Below are 20544 nucleotides of genomic sequence, written 5' to 3'. Positions count from 1 at the left end.
CAGCATGTCCAGGTCTCTCTGGATGGCAGCGCAGTGTCCTGTGTGTCAGCCACTCCTCCCAGCTTTGTATCATCGGGTACTTGCTGAGAGTGGATGCTGTTCCCTCATCAAGGTCATGGATGAAGATATTAAACAGGACTTTGCAGCACCCAAGCAAAGGGCAACTTCCAAACAAGCAGATGATGAGTTTCCCAGATGAGGGTACTGAAAGGCAACATGCTGAAGCAGAGATAAGGAATTAACAGAGCGGATTAATGAGAGGGCCTGCCATAAATTAATGGTGTTAATTCTTAGAAGCACACAAACAATCAGGACAATCTTTGTATCTGCTCCAGCACAGAGGCTCTGACAGACTGCAGTGGGGACAACTATCCAGTGCTTGTCCCGAGTTGTGGATTTGTTTTAGCAGCTCCAAAAAGTTATGTGAAGAGCAAAGATTCCTCTGCAGAGGAGAGGAGGTGCCCCATGGACAAAGACAAAGCTCTTCCTCATGGGACCATTCCCTCTCCAGCTCAGCACGCTACTCCCAGGGATGGACAAGCAGCTAACAACACTGAGGAACAGCAAAAGCAGGGTTCTAGAGAGGGTCCAAGCATATAAGGCATGTTCAAGGACCTTGAAATACTTATGGCCTGGAGAGCTGGCAGGGTAGCAGACCAACTGGAGTAGGGATGAGCTGCGATGGTATCTCTGCACTATGACCAGGGTGAACCCCAAAGAGAGGAGGGGGGTTTGCTCTTAAGCATCAATAGAAACACCATTTTTGAAGCAATTTCCTGCCTAATTTATTTATTTCCTGGGATATCTCAGACACAAAGCAAATATGAAACCTCAACTTGTTTGTTGAAAGGTAGAATCAATGAATCCCAGACTGATCTGGGTTGGAAGGGACCCCAAGGATCACAGAGTTCCAACCCCCCTGCCACAAGCAGGGCCAACAACCTCCAGGCCTGGAGCTACACAAGGTTGCCCAGGGCCCCATCCAACCTGGCCTTGAACACCTCCAGGGATGGGGCACCCACCACCTCTCTGGGCAGCCCCTTCCAGCCCCTCACCACTCTCTCTGGAAAGAACTTCCCCCCAGTATCTCATCTCACCCTTCCTTCCTCCAGCTTCACTCCATCCCCCTTGTCCTGCCAGTCTCTGCCCTTTAACAAGCCCATTCCCCTCCTGTTTCTCTGCTCCCTTCAGGGACTGGAAGGCTGCAATGAGGTCCCCCCACAGCCTTCTCTTCTCCAGGCTGAACCAGCCCAGCTCCCTCAGCCTCTCTCCTTAAGGGAGGTTCTTCAGCCCTCTGATCATCTCCGTGGCTCCTCTGACCCCTCTCCAACAGTCCCCCATCTTTCTTGTGTTGGGGCCCCAGCTCTGGACACAGGACTCCAGCTGGGGCCTCCCGAGGGCAGAGCAGAGAGGGACAATCCCCTCCCTGTCCCTGCTGCCACCCCTCTGCTGATGGAGCCCAGGATCCCATCGCCCCTCTGAGCTGCAGGAGCACACTGCTGGCTCATGGGGAGCTTCTCATCCACCATGACACTGGAGGTAGTGGGAATCTTCCACTAAAAAGATTTCTCTTCCCTAGAGTTCATTGTGGGGTTTTTTTCCAATCAAACTACACCCCCTCTGCCACCCCTGATCAAAGCTGTAAAGCTACAGCAGTGAGCTGGTCTCCCACTTCATGGTGAGAGGCAGAAGATTGGTGTCCTCAGCCATCACCATCTCATCACCAACAGGATTTTCCTTACAACCCCAGAGAGAAATCTGGGCAGGTGCTAAAAGCAAGTGGAAACTTTAAAATAATAATTAAAAAAAATATTCTTGAAACCATCTTTAGGCACCATAGAGAAGCAAACAAGTCACAAGCCCAGTGTTTTAATTGCTTTGAAGATCACCTTTAATGGATTAATTCCAGTATGTGCAACAGAAGCTGCACATCCTCCCAGGTGTTTTCAACAGAAGCCTAGAAATTAGCAATGTAAATTAATTTAGGCTTGCTAAATCCTACTTTCTTGATTACTGTGAGCAGGTCCAATGCCTGCAAAAGGAGCGTGTTGTGCTTATGAGGAGCAGGGTGCAACCCAATGTCACACAAAGCATCTGTGTGAGAGCCAAGATCATTCCCCATGTGCTTTCACTTCCCTACTTTTGAATAACTTTGTGGAGTAAAGTCTGCTGCTTTCCTGGGTAATTGACTTCATTGTTTGGGAATGTCCCCCGTGCTTTTGCCTGTTTATCCTGTGCACAGCTCCATCCTGTTATTGCCCATTGTGGATGGAAAATCGTCTTCCTGTCCTTGAGGTAGAGTGCCCCTGGGCTTTGTGAACTGCTCTCTGCTCATCACACCTCCAACAAGAAAAGTTTAAGGCTTTCAGAAGTTGAAGCATCTCGTGGGACCAGCTCTAACCCATCCTCATTTTGGATCATTCGTGATACACAGCAAAAATTCCCACAAGCCCTGTTTTGCTCTCAGTTATTTCCATGTGCACTGAAGCAACAGAACAAATGACAAAATGCATTTCCTTCTCCATAATCATGCTTCATTTTGCATCATTTGAGCTGAAATGAGTGACTAAAGAGCACTTCTGAGCATCTTTCTCCCCCAGGTCTGCCCAGTGATTTCAGGCTTGCCTCTGCCAAGCCCTTAAGAGGATGACAGACCCTTAAAGGCACGTGTCAGATTTACTCAGCTGAAGGAGCAGCCTCGAGTGCTTTGCTGAATCACAACCTAAACAGACAGCGTCTTTCTCACCTGGAGTTTCCCCAGGGAAACTGGGGCAGGTTTGGAGCAGGAGCTGCATTTTCCCCACCCATCAGGGAAACCAGTCCCTGTTCCTTCCAGCTGACAGGCAAAAGGACACATCCCCAAGGGAGATGCTTCCTTCATCCCAGGCAAAGCATTCCTGGTCCCGGGTTGGATTTGCAGCCATCTCACTAGGGTGAAAGTGAGTCCAGTTTGCAAAATACTTTAACACCACCTTCAACTCCAAGGGCTGACTCAATTGACTCCAACTACAGACTCACTGGCTTGGAAGATCTAATGCTGATGGTACAAAGTACCTTCTAACTGAAAGTGGATGAAGAGTTGCAGATGACACAACTTGCGAAGCACAGCCTTGATCTCCAGGGACACTTGTAGATGTGGCTTCCTCAGGGACATGGCTTAGTGGTGGACTTGAAAGTGTTAGGTTTACATTTGGACTCAATCATCTTAAAGGTCTTTCCCAGCCTAAATATTTCTATGATTCTATGATTTTACAAGCTACTTGAGCTACTCAAACACCTCAACTGGAGGGACAAATCTGTTTTATGAGGGACATGGAAGGAACAAGACTGAAAAATGGAAAAATCTGAAATCTTGTGCAGTCCTTGCTTGATCCAGTCCCTGCTGGCATCATAATGCCTTCCTTCATCCCACCCTGAACAGGGGACCTGTAGCCATCAGCGACCTTCATACCACCCTAAACAGGGGACCCATAGCCATCAGCAAACAAGGGGACCCATAACCATCAGCCTTGGGCAGGTCTGGAGCTGCCTCTCCCAGGGACCACACCAAAATACCAAGCAGGTCTGAGAAGGGGACCAACCATCTGTGAAAGCTCCCCTTGAGATGCAGATGGACCAGCAAGCAGATAAGGGCCAAGCTACTTCTTCCCAATAACCACCTCCAGCATGAGCAGTGAAAAGCTGTGAGTGTAGGGCTGAATTAATGCACAAGATGTTATTAGACTTGAAAGGAGTCTCTCCCCCCATCTCCTAGCCACTCATTTTCTGTCTTTCTGCTCCCTGTGCCACCTGCAGATACAATGGGTGCTTCAAGAGAAAAAACAAGCAATGTCTCAAAGGTTTCACAGCACCACCCCATCAGCCCTGTTCCTCTGAGACAAGGAAATTGGGACCCCTCTCCTTGAAGACCCCTCTCCTTCAAGAGTCGGATCATCCTTTTCTACTGGGGTGGGAAAAAAAGGCTCAATATGAACAAGGGGCAATGGGTGCAAGCTGGAGCATAGGACATTCCATGTGAACATAAAAGAACTTGTTCAGTGAGAGGGTGCCAAAGCCCTGGGACAGGCTGCCCAGAACAGTTGGGGAGTCTCCTTCTCTGGAGACATTCAAACCCCACCTGGACATGTTCTTGTGTGATTCTGCTCTGGCAGGGGGGTTGGACTAGATGATCTTTCCATCAGAACAAGGGTAGCAGCAGGGACAGGGAGGGGACTGTCCTGCTCTACTCTGCCCTCATGAGGCCCCAGCGAGAGTCCTGTATCCAGAGCTGGGGCCCCAAGACAAGAAAGATGTGGGACTGTTGGAGAGGGGTCAGAGGAGCCACAGAGATGATCAGAGAGCTGGAGCAGCTCCCCTAGGAAGAGAGGCTGAGGGAGCTGGGCTGGTTCAGCCTGGAGAAGAGAAGGCTGTGGGGGGACCTCATTGCAGCCTTCCAGTCCCTGAAGGGAGCAGAGAAACAGGAGGGGAATCGGCTTGTTAAAGGGCAGAGACTGGCAGGACAAGGGGGATGGAGTGAAGCTGAAGGAGGGGGGAAGGGTGAGATGAGATACTGGGGGGAAGTTCTTTCCAGAGAGAGTGGTGAGGGGCTGGAACAGGCTGCCCAGAGAGGTGGTGGGTGCCCCGTCCCTGGAGGTGTTCAAGGCCAGATTGGATGGGGCCCTGGGCAACCTTGTGTAGCTCCAGGCCTGGAGGTTGGTGTCCCTGCCTATGACAGGGGGGTTGGAGCTCTGTGATCCTTGGGGTCCCTTCCAACCCATCCCAGTCTGGAATTCTATGATTCTATGATCTTTTGAGGTCTCTTCTAACCCCTAACATTCTGTGGTTCTGCGATTCTGTGAACATGGTACAGGGACCAGAGTGTCCTACAGTGTTTCTCCATCACGTGCGTCTCGTTCTGTCTCTCTTTTTAAACAACAGAAGGTCTGAAATCACAAAGTGCTTCAGGGTGGAAAATCTCCAAACGCCTTTTTCACAACCATGAAAAATTGTAACAGTGAGGAATAGTAAAAATAAAGAGGAGAGAATGCCTGGTGAAAGAAAGAGGAAACAAAATAAGCAGAATAACAAAATGGGAGGTAAAATTGTCTTTTTAGAGATGAGATAGCACTGAAGTCTTTAGAAGTCACCCAGATTGCCTCCATGAAACGTTAGCTGCTCCCCAGTTTCTGGTTCGGAAAAGAGTTTTGTGTTAGAAATCTCCCTCCTTGTGTTAGTTTCTTCTCCCTGGTAGCTGGTGATGGGACAAGGGGAAACGGCCTGAAGCTGTGTCAGGGGAAGGTTAGGTTGGGTATTTGGGACAATTTCTGTACTGAAAGGGCTGTCAGATATTGGCCCAGGGAGGTGGGTGAGTCACCATCCCTGGAGGGGTTTAAAAGAAGAGCAGATGTTGTGCTTGTTGACATGGTCTGGTGTTGGACCTAGTAGGGCTGGTGAGGGTTGGACTCAATGATCTTGAAGGTCTTTTCCAACTGAAACCATTCTGTGATTCTACAAAATCCTGATGATTTCAGCAAGATTGTCCTCAAAAACCACAGACTCTTCATTTTTAACCCTACGAGGGCTAAATGCTTAGACATAATTACTATATCAGCACAGCCCTGACAGCAGGCACCCTGATGCAAACCCCCACAGCCAAACCTGCAGCTCGAGCAGACTGAGACATTTCCTTCTCTCTGGGGACCTCAATTTTTATTCCCCTTTTTTTTTTTTTTTTGCAGAGGCAAAGCGTCAGCGTGAAAAATCCCATCCCAGCACTACAAATCTGCTCCCACACATCCACTTCCAACACATGGGTTTTCTAAATGACAGTACAACAAGGTTATCAGGGGCGGGGAGCGGGGAGAGGATAACCCCCTAACATGCTTCTCTAATTCAGCACTAGGCTAGCAAGCAAATGGTGCAACCAGCACAATCAAACGCCTGCCCACGCTTGCCTGGCTGTGCCTTGCCCTTCACTGACCTTCATAAAACCAGACTATTTCCAATAAATTAAAGGGGTAATATTCAGGAAATATGAGGAAGCTGACATAGGTTGACTTCAGAGGGTCACTTTTCTTAAGTAATTGCCCAAGTGCAGAGTGTTTCCTTCAAGGGAAACAAGGCGCAGCGGTAGCCTGGCAGGCTAAAAGCCCAGCTGATTCCCTTCAGCACAAGGAGCCTACTCATTTCTAAACAAGCTAATTGCACTGGATTAAGATCACCCTGTACAAACATGTGGGTTTTAATTGCTCAAACCCTAGCTCCAGGCAGCCCTGGCCACCCTCGATAGGACAGGGAGGGAAGCCTGCCTTGGATATTGTCACCAGCCTTGAAAGAGGAGGGGGTTTGAGGAGGACTTTGGGGATGAAAAGCTGCTGGGACACTGACTCCAGCTGTTACCTGGAAGCTGAGCAGTAGCAGCTGGATGCTCCCAAGCTGCAAACCTCCCTCTAACTGGGGGGGGCAGGGGATGTTCCCATTCCCATGGCTCTAGTCCAGGCTCACAGCTTGCATCCTTCTTTCCTGACAGGCTTTGGACTCAAAGGAGGTTTTGGCCTCTGCTTTCCACTGCCCAGATGAGCCATAAAGCCACGCAACGTTGAGAGCAACCAACCCCAGATGCCTCCGTCAGCATGAGGTGGAGCAGGGCAGTCTGGATATGACGGCAAGCATCTGCTGCGAGCAGGAAGAGATCTGCAGGTCTAATTAAACCCAACATGCCAAAAACGCATCTTGAGGGTTTATCAAGGGGGTGGGATGAGCATGGGAAGGAGCATCACTTTTTCTTACCAGCATTGCAACCTGCCCTTTGCCAGGAGGGAAACCACATCCAAGCAGGAGGTGGAAGATGCCCACACTTACGTTTGATGAACTTGGCTAAGGAGAGGTTGTGCACTTGTTCAGATCTCGACCGGAGCTGGCTGAGCACATCCTCACTCTTCTTGCTGTCGCTTTCCTTCCCGCTGGACACCTGAGGACAGACAAGAGGCTGTCACTGCAATGACCATGCCATAATTCCCACTGGACTTGCTTTTTTTCCACAGCTGTTTCGTTGGAAGACAGGAAAAATCTCCTTCCCAAATCATGACAGACAGCTCACGTTTCCTGCAGATGAAGTTTTTGGGCTTGGCATGCACTACGGAGGGCTGGAGCACCGCCCCTAGGAAGAGAGGCTGAGGGAGCTGGGCTTGTACAGCCTGGAGAAGAGAAGGCTGTGGGGAGACCTCACTGCAGCCTTCCCATCCCTGAAGGGAGCAGAGAAACAGGAGGGGAATCAGCTTGTTAAAGGGCAGAGACTGGCAGGACAAGGGGGATGGAGTGAAGCTGGAGGAGGGAAGGGTGAGATGAGATACTGGGGGGAACTTCTTTCCAGAGAGAGTGGTGAGGGGCTGGAAGAGGCTGCCCAGAGAGGGGGTGGGTGCCCCATCCCTGGGGGTGTTCAAGGCCAGGTTGGATGGGGCCCTGGGCAACCTTGTGTAGCTCCAGGCCTGGAGGTTGGTGGCCCTGCTTGTGGCAGAGGGGTTGGAACTCTGTGACCCTTGGGGTCCCTTCCAACCCAAACCAGTCTGTGATTCTATGTGCATGGGTTCCCTTGCTCTGCAGGCTTTTATGGGAATCATTGGATGGAGGGTGTTAATTAGATTAGATGTGCCATGCCACATGTGTAATAACAGAAAGCGTTCAGCAGGAGTGCGGTTTTCACAGAAAACCACAAGTTATTTTTAGCCAGAAGTACAGAGCCAGTGGCCCCATCCCTGATGTCCCACATCAGCTCAGCAACGGAGCTGTTGCAACTCCTGACTACAGATTTAATGAGTCAGACAAATCAGTTCATTCAACTTAAATTAGATGTTCTTAATTCACAGGGGGGGAGGAATATAATAAATGGGCAGCTCTTTGGCTAAAATTATTTCTTTTTCCTTTGAAATCAAGACTGATAATTAACCATCAGAGAGGTCAAAATGTCGCATGCTGCGAATGCCGCGTTCCTTTCTCTGAAGAGCCTCTACAAGGCAAAAGCATTAAACCTCCTTTCATGGTTTTCTTATGGGTAGAGCTCAGGGCTTAATACATTTTTCAAATGCAAAGATAAAATCCAGCTTCCTTTCACTTTTCAATCAGGTTACAGGGTCTCTTCTCTCTGCTCCAAAAGCAGTGCTTTCTGCTTTCCAAAAATACCATCAAGCTGTTACTGACTGTGCCTGTCTCATCTCCCAGCTGTTTGCACTTCAGAGAGGGAACAGTCTGATGGGCAGTGTCTGCACATCCCAAAAAAAAAGCCCAAACCCTCCAAAACCTCTCCCCCCCCAAAAAAAACCCAAACAAAAACAACCCAACAAACCCCAAACAAAGCAAAACAGCACAAAACAAAACTAAGCAAACCAAAAGCCCGTAACTCCCCCCTAAGTTCTTCAGTCTGGGATGCCTCTGCATCAGTTCAACCCTTGCAAGCATGACATTTCTAAGCACATCTGCTGGCTTAGCACCCGCTGGAGGAGCAGCTGCTGCCTGTGCATGGAGCAAAGCTCTCAAGGAGGAGGAGGAGGACAAGGAGGAGGAGGCAGGGGAGGAAAACTCATCCCAAGCTGGCTTGGCCTCATGATACAATTTTTTACTGCCTGAAACGATCATGCAATGATCCTCCAGGGTGGAGCAGGCACATTCTCATGCCCAGAGGAAGGAAGATGTGGAGGGACCGGCACTAATCCTGCCTGCTCGATGCTGTCAGGGAGGTGAATGGTGCTGGCTCTCCCATCAGAGGTGCTCAAGCCGTGCCAAGGATGCTGTACTCCAGCCACAGGGAATTTTAGCATTACTTGGAGTGGGCAGATGGGACAAGTTGGGGTGCGATGCCACAGGGCTGGTTCCTGGGTGTTGCCCCAGCCAAGGTATCATCATGCAGCATCACACCAAGCAAAAACAAACAGAAGTAGGAAACATCTTGCAAAATGCATTTGGATTTTTCAGGATAATTCCTTAGAGGAATCGGTTTCCTGCTGCTTTCACAGAATCTCAGAATCACAAGGTTAGAAAAGCCCTTTAAGCTCATCAAGTCCAACTGCTCCTGTCCTATGCTAACCCAGATCTCTCAGTACCTCATCCACCCATCTGTTAAACACACCCAGGGGTGGGGACTCAGCCCCCTCCCTGGGCAGCCTGTTCCACAGCCCCACAACTCTTGCAGGGAAGAATTTTAACCTAACATCTAATCTGCACCTGAAAGTTTCTCTGCAATTCATATTTTTGCAACAGGATTTCACGCATCACCGTCATTCCTAACCTTGAGCTGGGATGGAGGAGGCAGACTGGGCTTGAGGAAGAAGGATGAAGCTCACCAAACCTTTTGCATTAAGATAAACATTCCTAATCTGATTTCAACCTGGGGAAAAAAAAATCCTCATTTCCCTGCATGGATGTGAATAAATCAGATGCAACTAGGCAGGGCTGAGAGCCTGGACATACTTTGCAGGAGGAAGGCAGCTTGCCTGCGAGCCGGGCTGCTGGCAAACACAGGAGTCCCTGCTTACACCCACTTGCTATTGTACCAGTGAGAAGGGCAGCCAGAGGTGCTAGCTGCCTGGTTTTATTCAAAAACACTTCTGGAGAAAGGGATAAATGACCTGCTCTGTGTCAGAGAGATTTTTTTTCCTTGCTAATTTGAGGTTTCTGCAGAGTTTCCCTCTGGCTGTGTGGCAGAAGCCGGTGCTCCCGGCACAGCACAAAGTAAGGTCAGGGAAGCTATTTTCATGTTAAACAAACAAAATGCAAAACCCCCGAGCTTTAAAAAGGATTTACTTTCCTCCTGACAAGGTCGTGCTCCCCGCAAGCACTTCATTATGCCTCTCCCAGCGAGCGTGGGTCCCACTGGGGACCCTATTTCCTGAAATGTTATAATAACCAGCCCGCCGGCACCTCGCTCGTGCGGTTTATTTTTAGCCACTGTTTGTTTCTTCCTTTAAAGCTCCCCAGGGGAGGGAGTGTGAGGGGAGTAAAGGGTAAACCCAAATGTAGTGACCAGCCCATCCCCACAACGTGGCAGCGGCACCACCCTGCCCTTCCAGCTGGCCCACAGTTGGTCCCCAAATGACGCTCCGCGTCATAGAATCATAGAATGGTCTGGGTTGGGAGGGACCCCAAGGATCACAGAGTTCCAACCCCCCTGCCACAGGCAGGGACACCAACCTCCAGGCCTGGAGCTACACAGGGTCACTCAGGGCCCCATCCAACCTGGCCTTGAACACCCCCATGGATGGGGCACCCACCCCCTCTCTGGGCAGCCCCTTCCAGCCCCTCACCACTCTCTCTGGAAAATACTTCCCCGTAATACCTAGACCCTAGACCGAATATGCTGGATCTTCAGGATGTTTGAAGGAGGTGGCTTCAGAGCATCCCAGCCCCAGGAGCAAAGATTCTAAGGCAAAGGGGCAGATTTCCCCGTCCCCCACTGTTTAACCTTCCCCACTGACTGATAACCCACATGGCAGCAAGCGCTCCGGACAGTTCCTTGTCAGTTATTTTCGTTTCAGCTTTTCATGTGCACTGGAAGAGCACCAGGCCATGGCTGTAAACATGAGAGGGTTCAAATAAACACAGGCCATCTGTCCCAGGACAGGAACTAGAGAAGTTTTGTTGGGTTTTTTTTTCACTTCCCCAGCACCATTTTGCAATGTCTCTGCCTGCAGAGAAGGGTGGAACTGCTGCCCCAGCACCATCACACCATGCTGGATGTCGGATGTCCACTGAGACCCTTGGGGACAACTCCATAGAGTCATAGACTGGTCTGGGTTGGAAGGGACCCCAAGGATCACAGAGTTCCAACCCCCCTGCCACAGGCAGGGACACCAACATCCAGGCCTGGAGCTACACAAGGTTGCCCAGGGCCCCATCCAACCTGGCCTTGAACACCCCCAGGGATGGGGCATCCACCACCTCTCTGGGCAGCAACTCCAGAGAGAGCTGTCAGATGCCTGCACCCTTCAAATACTGCCTATGGGTTGTGAAGTCCCCAGTGACCCCAACAAAGGGCAGGAGAATCCTTGCAGGCTCAGGCATGCTGGTACAAGACTGATGTATCTGGGAGCAGCACCTGCATCCGTGAGGCATCCTCGGGGCAGGGCAGGAAGGATCCTGGCTGCATTTGAGCTGCAGGAGCTTCTCCTTGGGGGCTAGAGGGACAGGCATTGCCTGGACCTTGCCAAGGAACGTGGACCGTGCCTGGACCTCCCCAGGGAGGTGGTTGAGTCACCTTCCCTGTATGTGTTTTAAAAGAAGGGCAGATTAGGTACTTAGGGATATGGTTTAGCTTAGGACAGGAATGGTTGGACTTGATGATCTTAAAGGTCTTTTCCAACCTTGTGATTCTGTGAATGCCACCTCCAAGAGGAATGGCCATGCCCAAATGTTCGAGGTGGACACGTAGCCAGGACACCAGCACATCTCACTCAAGGTTTCTCCATAGCTGCAGCCCCTTCAGGTCACCAGGCACTGGGTGCTTTTTTGGGGATGGAAATGTCAATCCAGACTGCAGGTTGTGGACCTCAAGTTGCCAGCTCTTCTTGCTCCATGGTTTGAGGCACTGCCCAGACAGATGGATTTTGCTCTGGGAAATGGGGGTGATGTCTCCAAGGTTTTTTCCCTCCCATCTGAGCTGACCCTGCCCTGGTGCAGCTTGAGCCCATTTCCCCTTGTCCCATCTCCTGTCCCCTGGCTGAAGAGACCATCGCCCACCTCTATACAACCTCAAAAAACATATTTAATTAGGATTAGGGGCAGAATAACTAACAAAAAACTAAAATATAGACTGGAAATGAGGCAAAACTTAGCAACATGCATGGTAATAAGTTTTTGGAACCTCCCACCAGTGAGGCTTAGAAGGAATGCATTGATGAGGTGGACTGATACCCAGTGGGGATTGCCTGACAGCGAACCAGAGCCACCAAGGCTTGGACATGACCGGGACGTGTAGACCTGATTCCCATAAAATTCATCCAAGCTTTCTCACAAGACTCACATGACATCTGTTTGCAGATGACATGTGTTGACATTACGGGGGAGGCTTTGTCAGGGCAAGGAGGAAGTGTCACTCACCCCCTTTGTACAGTGTTTGGGAGACTTTTCGGTTCTGCATGTCTTTGGAGTGTGACAGAATGAAACCTGAACCAGGAGACAACTGGATCTTGCACATGAGAAATGCTGAGCAAGAGGAATGATCCTGCTTAGGTTTAAGATGCTCCTTTTCCCTTTTCAAACCCTTTTTGTGTCACCCACAGAGCTGCAGGGACTGGGAAGGTGCTTTACCATCTCCAATCACAGAATCACAGACTCACAGAACTGTAGGGGTTGGAAGGGACCTCCACAGCCCATCAGGTCCAACCCCCCTGCCAAAGCAGCTCCCTAGGACAGGTCGCACAGGTCGGTGTCCAGACGGGGCTGGAATATCTCCAGAGAAGGAGACTCCACACCCCCCTGGGCAGCCTGTCCCAGGGCTCCCTCACCCTCACTGGGAAGAAGCTCTTCCCCACATTGGTGTGGAACTCCCTGTGCTCCAACTTGAGGCCATCGCCCCTTGTCCTGTCCCCACAGCCACTGAGAAGAGGCTGGCCATGTCCCCCTGTGTCCCACACTTAAGATATTTATAAACAGCTCCTAAAGCCTATGAGACAGACGGACACTGTGCCCACGCAAAATCATGGGGAAATCACTGACAGACAAGACACAACTGCCTGGGTGGGGTTATGATAGTATCACCCAGGATGGATGGTAAAACACAAGGTCGATTTTGGCTACTTGGCATCTGTGACCTGCAAGAAGAGAGAGGATTCTGCCTCTCTGCTGTGCGACACAGAACCCCTGGCAGCGCTGCCTCCAGCTCGGGGGTCCCCAGGACAAGGCGGACACGGAGCTGTGGGAGCCAGTCCCCAGGAGCCATGGAGATGATGGGAGGGCTGGAGCACCTCTGCTCTGGAGCCAGGCTGGGAGAGCTGGGCTGGCTCAGCCTGGGGAAGAGAAGGCTGCTTCTGGGGAGAGCTCCCAGCCCCTTCCTGTCCCTCAAGGGGTCCAGGAGAGCTGGAGAGGGGCTGGTGCCCAGGGCAGGGAGGGCCAGGCCCAGGGGAATGGCCTTGAGCTGCAGGAGGGGGATGGAGAGGGGCTGGGAGGCAGAAATCCTTCCTGGGGAGGCCCTGGCACAGGGTGTCCAGAGAAGCTTGGGCTGCCCCTGGCTCCCTAGCAGGGCTCAAGGCTGCGTTGGATGGGGCTTGGGGCACCCTGGACTGGGGTAATGTTCCTGCCCATGGTGTGGGTGGCACTGAGGGGGGGGAAGGGCTCTGAGGATTCCTCCCACACAAACCAGTCTGGTTCTCTTATTTTCTGACTGGAAGGTGCTTAAATGCTTCAGTTCCCCACAGTCCAGGGCAGAGCCCTGAGAAACGGTTCAGGCTTATGGAGAAAAGATTAAACCGGAATTCTTGGGAAAAAAATAAATGCAATTAAAAGATCTTAACTGGAACCAGTTTGTCCAGTAACAGCTTTATCTCCTGATCCCCTGTCTGGGATCGTGACAACTTTATAGTTTCTCTGTGATCATCCCTCAAGTAGGATTATTCAAGATCCTTTGGTGCTAGAAATTTACTGACAAGTATCAAAGCAGAGAAAATAAAAATGTTCCATGTCTAGAGTGATTGATTTATGAAAAAAAAAAAGATCAAAAGAGAAAGCTCCCATCATCATTAATGTTCACATAAAGTGCACAAGTCATCTCAGGAACTTCAAAGAAAGAAGCTATCAGATAAAGGTGAAGCTGGAATGCAGCTGTAGAATAAATAATCTAGATCTGTTGTGGCTGATGGGAGGAGGAAAATAAATTTCCAAAGAGGTAGAAAGGCTGTGCTATTCGTTATTTTGTGTTTGCTGGATGGTGCCCATCGAAGGGGGTGGTCCTTGGTCTGGAGAAACCACCAAGATGAGTTGTATCACAGAATCATAGGGGTTGGAAGGGACCTCAAGAGCTCACCAGATCCAACCCCCCTGCCAAAGCAGGTTAATGCTGTATAGAGTGAGGCAGGAGAAGGAAGGCAAGCAAAGGTAGGATGAGAGTCAGAGGGGATAAACAGCGGCTTTGGCAGCAAGGAGGACTGATTCATGGCCCAGTCTTTGCTACTGGCACCTTCTTTGGTGAACCACACAGGTCGGGAACATACCCACAGTGTGTGGTATTCTCAGGCAGCCTCATCATCTCCCGAGACATGTGTGGTTCTGGGGGTCTGCAGACAGCATGTGGTTCAAGGACAGCTTGGCCTGGAGCACCTCAAGTTCCTTGCTGGCCTCCAGAAATGAAGCCCACAGCTGGTGGTACAGAAACATCTCTGTGGGCAGAGCAGGTCTGGCTGTTCCCTGTGGCTGGAGGCACTTGCTGTGGGTGGGATATTGTGCTGGGGCATTACAGACATGGGGAAAAGCCCAGCTGATGCCCTCAGCTCCTTGCAGCTTGTGGTGGCCCTGCTGCTGTTTGCTTTTTTCCCTGCTTTTGATGGGCAGAAGCCCCTGAAACCTAAGGCAGCCAAGGAAATACAATTGAATATGAGCCAACAGTGTGCCCAGGTGGGCAGGGAGGCCAATGGTATCCTGGCTTGTGTCAGACACAGTGTGGCCACTAGGTCTGGGGAGGGGATTGTGCCCCTGGACTGGGCACTGGTGAGGCTGCACCTCGAGTGCTGGGTCCAGTTCTGGGCTCCTCACCATAAGAAGGACATGGAGGTCCTGGAGCGAGTCCAGAGAAGGGCAACCAGGCTGGGGAAGGGGCTGGAGGGCAAATCCTCTGAGGAGCGGCTGAGGGAGCTGGGGGTGTTGAGCCTGGAGAAGAGGAGGCTGAGGGGAGCCCTTCTCAGCACCTCCACTGACCTGCCAGGAGGGTGCAGAGAGGTGGGCGATGGTCTCTTCAGCCAGGGGACAGGAGATGGGACAAGGGGAAATGGGCTCAAGCTGCACCAGGGCAGGGTCAGCTCAGATGGGAGGGAAAAGTTCTTCCCTGGCAGAATTGTGGGGTTGTGGAACAGGCTGCCCAGGGAGGGGGCTGAGTCCCCACCCCTGGGTGCATTTTAAAAAAAGGGTAGATAAGGTGCTCAGGGATCTGGTTTAGCTTAGGATGGGAATGGTTGGACTCAATGATCTTAAAGGTCTTTTCCAAACTTGTGATTCTGTGATTCTGTGAAATACCAGCCACCTCTGAAGCTGTAGCTGTGCTCAGAGAAGTGTTGACCCAAAGGTTATCACAATGCCCGTTCTTGCTGATGTGCTGGTCTGTCAAACCCTGCAGTAGCCCCATCCCTCCCTTGCTCTCTGCCACGTGTTGGGGATGGGGCTTCACGCTGCGGCGTTCAACATAGGGGTCCTGCCTCTCCTCACTGCATCTCCCCCTCTCCATGCTCAAACCAGAGCCAAGCACAAGAAGAAACAACACCTTTGCATGGTGCAGAGAGACAAAATCTGGAAGAAATGGTTAATTCATAGCACCAGCCACCACAGTGCTGGGGATCTTCTGGGAAAGGGCGGTTGCTCCAGCTGGGGCAGAGGAATGAAAAGTTGAGCTCAAGGCTTTACCAGAGCTGAGCTTTATGCCAAGAGACACACATTCCCTTCCTGTATTTCATGCCTTACCCATTCCACCCATCCCTTCTGCGGGGTTTTGCAGTGCAACCACAGCTGATGCTTTTTCTTTTGGAGGGGAACCACGGCTCTCACAAGCTCAGCGGTGGGTGCAGTAATTCAGGGGCCTTGGGGACGCCGCTGCCTCCAGCTCACTGGAGAGGAAAGGGGGATGCCCTTCATGATGGAAAAGTGGCCATGCTTATACCCTTCACTGAACACTGATTTACTCTGAGGGCAAGCAAGAGAAAGAGATTTATCTCCAGAAAATCACCTGTGATAAGGCAGGTTTCCTACAAAGCTTTAAGTTCTCCCACAGCAGACAGATGTTTTACCCACAACAGCAGCTGGGAAAGTTTCCAAAGAGGCTTTTTTTTAATTTAAAAAGCAGGGTTCTTAGCTGCAGCTGGCAGTGCTCATACCCCATGGGACAGGCACAAGGTGGCTCAGCTAGCTCCAGTTTCTCCTGCCCTGCAACAAGGGAAGAATTTTGCAATCACTTACATTGTTTTCCTATTATTTGGCTTGGGTTTTTTACTGCAAGCAGTTTCTGAAAGTTTTCTGGGGTAAAATGGAAACATGAGGAGAGATTAAAGAAAATTTGGGCTGCAAAGGCATAAATGGGTGCTCAGCCATGCAGGACCATTCCCTGCAGGTATAGAATCATAGAATCCCAGACTGGTCTGGGTTGGAAGGGACCCCAAGGATCACAGAGTTCCAACCCCACTGCCACAGGCAGGGCCAACAACCTCCGGGCCTGGAGCTACACAAGGCTGCCCAGGGCCCCATCCAACCTGGCCGTGAACACCTCCAGGGATGGGGCATCCACCCCCTCTCTGGGCAGCCCCTTCCAGCCCCTCACCACTCTCTCTGTAAAACTTCCCTCTAATATCTAATCTAAACCTTCCTTCCTTTAGCTTTAATCCATCCCCCTTGTCCTGCCAGTCTCTGCCCTTTAACAAGCTGATTCCCCTCCTGTTTCTCTGCTCCCTTCAGGGACTGGAAGGCTGCAATGAGGTCCCCCCGCAGCCTTCTCTTCTCCAGGCTGAACCAGCCCAGCTCCCTCAGCCTCTCTCCTTAAGGGAGCTGCTCCAGCCCTCTGATCATCTGCGTGGCTCCTCTGAACCCTCTCCAACAGTTCCACATCTTTCCTGTATTGCAGCCAACAGAGCAGGAGGACATCCTCCCCCTGAATTTTTTTTTCTAAAAATCAATATCCAACCAACTCTTCCTTAAACTCTTCAGAGTTACTGAGACTGAAGAGAGTGCAGGAGCTGCAAGGAAGCGCCATTGCTTTCGTTTGAAGCACATTATTTTCTCTCCAGGGTCGTTTATGAAATTAATCCTCCCAGCAGCCCTAATAAAGAGCCTTTCTCCCAAGATGTAGTGTGCCAGCCTTGCACACCGAGCAGGTTCTGCTCATATTGATCACCTGTAATGGCTTTAAAGTGAACCAAGCTCCGCGAGGATAAATCAAGCGCATTGTGTTCAGCGTCGCCCGCTCATCCAGCGTCACCCTGTCATCCTGAAAAGCTCTGGAGCTGTTTCCACCTCATTACCTCACCAGACCTTTGCAAACCTCACAGCACACACAAGCCAGGAGCAGAGCATTACATCCCCAGGAGCGTAACTGATATCACAGGTCGCGTTTCCCCCAGGCGAGTGAAACCCAAATCTCTCACCCATCCCTGCAGAAATTCAGGCAGAGACAGGAGAAATGAGGAGTTATTCTGCACCAAACAGGGTGTGGGCTTGTTTAGACATGAAAGTTTCAGTGCTGCCCCAAGGTAAACTATACGTGAATGACAATTACACAGGCCAGAGTACTGCCAAGGCATCGAGACAAGAACAACTGCACCTACTAAGTGTGTCCCAGGAACGTTCAAAGTTGCAGAATCACAGAATAACCAGGTTGGAAAAGACCTTTAAGATCATTAAGTCCAACCATTCTCCTGTCCTAAGCTAAACCATATCCCTAAGTACCTCATCTACCCCTCTGTTAAACACATCCAGGGGTGGGGACTCAGCCCCCTCCCTGGGCAGCCTGTTCCACAGCCCCACAACTCTGCCAGGGAAGAACTTTTCCCTCCCCTCTGAGCTGACCCTGCCCTGGTGCAGCTTGAGCCCATTGCCCCTTGTCCCATCTCCTGTCCCCTGGCTGAAGAGACCATCGCCCACCTCTCTGCACCCTCCTGGCAGGTAGCTGTAAGCAGTGGTAAGGTCTCCCCTCAGCACAATCCCTCCTCTACAACAACAGTTTGTTCTGTTATTATTCCTCACAACACACCAGTTGCCAGAAAACCAGGAGCTCCATCCAGTGAAGCACTTGGGAAGCTTGCAAACTGTTTCATATCTTGGCGACTGAGGCCTGAAATACCTCCAGAGAGCTCAGAAAACCCTGCTAGTAGATGAGTAGCAACGGGCTCTGGCAGGAGCCGGGGACGAGCATCCCCTGAGCAAACTGCAGCAGGCAGATGTTGTTTTGGCTGCCACCAAGGAGTTCAGGTTGGTAAAGGGTTGGGGTTTTTTTTCCCCCCTGTCAGACAGGTCTGACATGTCACAGAGCCAGGGTTCAGGGGCTGGAAAGAGTCTCATTTCCTTTAGGTTGCAGTGAGGGGAGGTGGCTGGTGAAGCAGCTACGCCTCAGCCCTGTGGACAGTGAGCAGTGAAAAGAGGCTCTTGTAGTGGAAATCATAGAATCCCAGACTGGTCTGGTTTGGAAGCGACCCCAAGGATCACAAAGCTCCAACCCCCCTGCCATAGGCAGGGACAACCTCCAGGCCTGGAGCTACTCAAGGTTGCCCAGGGCCCCATCCATCCTGGACTTGAACACCCCAGGGATGGGGCACCCACCACCTCTCTGGGCAGCCTGTTCCAGCCCCTCTCTCTGTAAAAAACTCTCTCTGTAAAAAACTTCCCCATAATATCTAATTTAAACCTTCCTTCCTTTAGCTTTAATCCATCCCCCTTGTCCTGACGTTGTCTACCCTTGATTCCCATAAAATGAGACAAACCACCCTACAGCCTCAGCACTTGAAATACAACCAGGGCACATCCCACTTCTGAGGAAAGGCTCCTGATGCATTATTCATATTTCCTATGAACTGGGGCCAGTTTCCTCATTGAGAACACATGGCTCCTCTAGAAGGATGCCTAGTCATTGATGCAACATCTACACTAAGTCATTGACACAGCATCTCCCACCGGCTTCCAAAAGATGCAGCAGAAGGAGCAGGACCACTGCTTCCCCGAGGAAGGCAAGGAGTCCCACCTTCAGGTGACCTAGGAGGGTGCCTGTGAGAAGGACCTCAATCCACATAGGTCTTGCTTGGTGCTATATATTCCTGTGCAGAGGAATCAACACACAGCTGCTGTTTCTGTGCCCCACCAGTGAAATCATCACATCCATTACACTCCTTGCACCATGCTGGGTTTCACTAAGCATCTGCTTTGCATACAAGAGCCTCAGACAAAAGTGAGAGCAAATCACAGCCCACATCTGACTTTGGGATACCCATCCATAAACTGCACAACCATTTCCATAGCCACCTTTCCCCAGGACAGAGTGGCTCACACTGGCAGTGTGGGACGACGATGCATATAAAAATACACAAGGTATTTGCATGCAAGGCCAAAAGGGCAACCTGCAGCATCCATCTCTCCTACCTCTTTTGGCATCTCCCGTGGAAAAAAGAAATAAGGCACTGCAGACAGGGCCACGAGACTGGCTGCAACCAGGAAACCGAGCCACCAGGCACCGACCCACCGCGGGTCTTTGTTCGTGAGCTGGACTTCATCTACAACACAAACAGAGGAAGAGGCATTAAATCAAAAGCAAATGGAGGGACCCCACTGCACCAAAGGGATGGTGGTGGGGGACCCCAGTCATCCCAGATATCAGGGTGCTCCTAAGTGGTGGCTCCCAACCTGGTGATCACTGGTTTTAGGGTCTGAGTGGAGTTTGCACCTGACTCAACCCATGGTGTTAAAGCATGCTTCAATCGTGGATATCAACTGGGTGCCTGGAAGCCCTGTGTGGGTTTTTAACTCAAGTCTCATCCACTTGGGTGGAGACAACTGGGGACAGGGATGTCTTAGAGCTGGAAAGGCAAAGGAAAGCATCCCCATCCCAGCTTCTTCAGAGAAGAGATACCCACATCATGAAAAAGCTTGGAAATAGCCACTCAAGGGGATCAAGTCCTGATGTCTGTCAATACAGAAGGGAAAAACCCTTTCTTAAGATTAAACTGGAATTAAGTCCAATTAGGCTTTGGCATCCAAGAGCACTGCTTCACTTTTTTAGAGTCTGGCTACCCACACAAGGACCCTCTGTGCACAGCAGGACTCATACACCAGAGACATGCCCACCAGTCCGGCCCATCAGCCAGCTCAATCGGCAGAAGCCAACCTTCCAAAATTGTTTAATAAGGATTATATCCCTTTCATCTGAAAGGGAGTCTGAACCAAGAAATATTTCTACAGAACCACAGAATGATGGGTGCTGTCAGGGAGCTCTGGAGATCCCCCAGTCCCACCCCTGCCAGAGCAGGGTCCCCTCCAGCAGGCTGCACAGGACAGCGCCCAGGATCACGGGGTTGGGATGGCTCCAGAGATGGAGGGAGACTCCCCAAGCTCTCTGGGCAGCCTGGCCCAGGGTTCTGCCACCCTCCCAGCAAAGAAGTTGCTCCTCAGGGTTAGGGGGAACTTCCTCTGCTCCTGTTTGTGCCCACAGCCTCTTGTCCTGTCCCTGGGCACCCCTGAACACAGACTGACCCCTCCTCCTGAGCCCACCCCTCAAGGGTTTCTCAGCACTGAGAAGATCCCCCTCAGTCTTCTCTTCCCCGGGCTGAACAGCCCCGAGTCCCTCAGCCCCCTTTTGGAGATACCCATGGCTAGATACTATTCATGAACAATCTCAGGAAATGA

General features: G+C 51.1%; 1 protein-coding gene across 1 annotated transcript in view; it reads right to left on the bottom strand.

Annotated features, from left to right (window-relative positions):
• Positions 1-20544, bottom strand: part of SLCO2B1 (solute carrier organic anion transporter family member 2B1) — a gene marked incomplete at its 5' end in the record, with an annotated part of 55476 nt that overhangs the window by 16482 nt on the left and 18450 nt on the right. The window contains 2 exons of the mRNA XM_084261851.1: positions 6841-6949; positions 19285-19415. Of these exons, the coding sequence (XP_084117977.1) occupies positions 6841-6949; positions 19285-19415 (240 nt within the window). The remainder of the gene's footprint in view (positions 1-6840; positions 6950-19284; positions 19416-20544) is intronic.

Source organism: Gallinula chloropus (genome assembly GCF_964237585.1).
Source record: "Gallinula chloropus genome assembly, chromosome: 1".
Classification (NCBI taxonomy): Eukaryota; Metazoa; Chordata; class Aves; order Gruiformes; family Rallidae; genus Gallinula; species Gallinula chloropus.
This window is presented reverse-complemented; position numbering and strand designations above follow the sequence as displayed.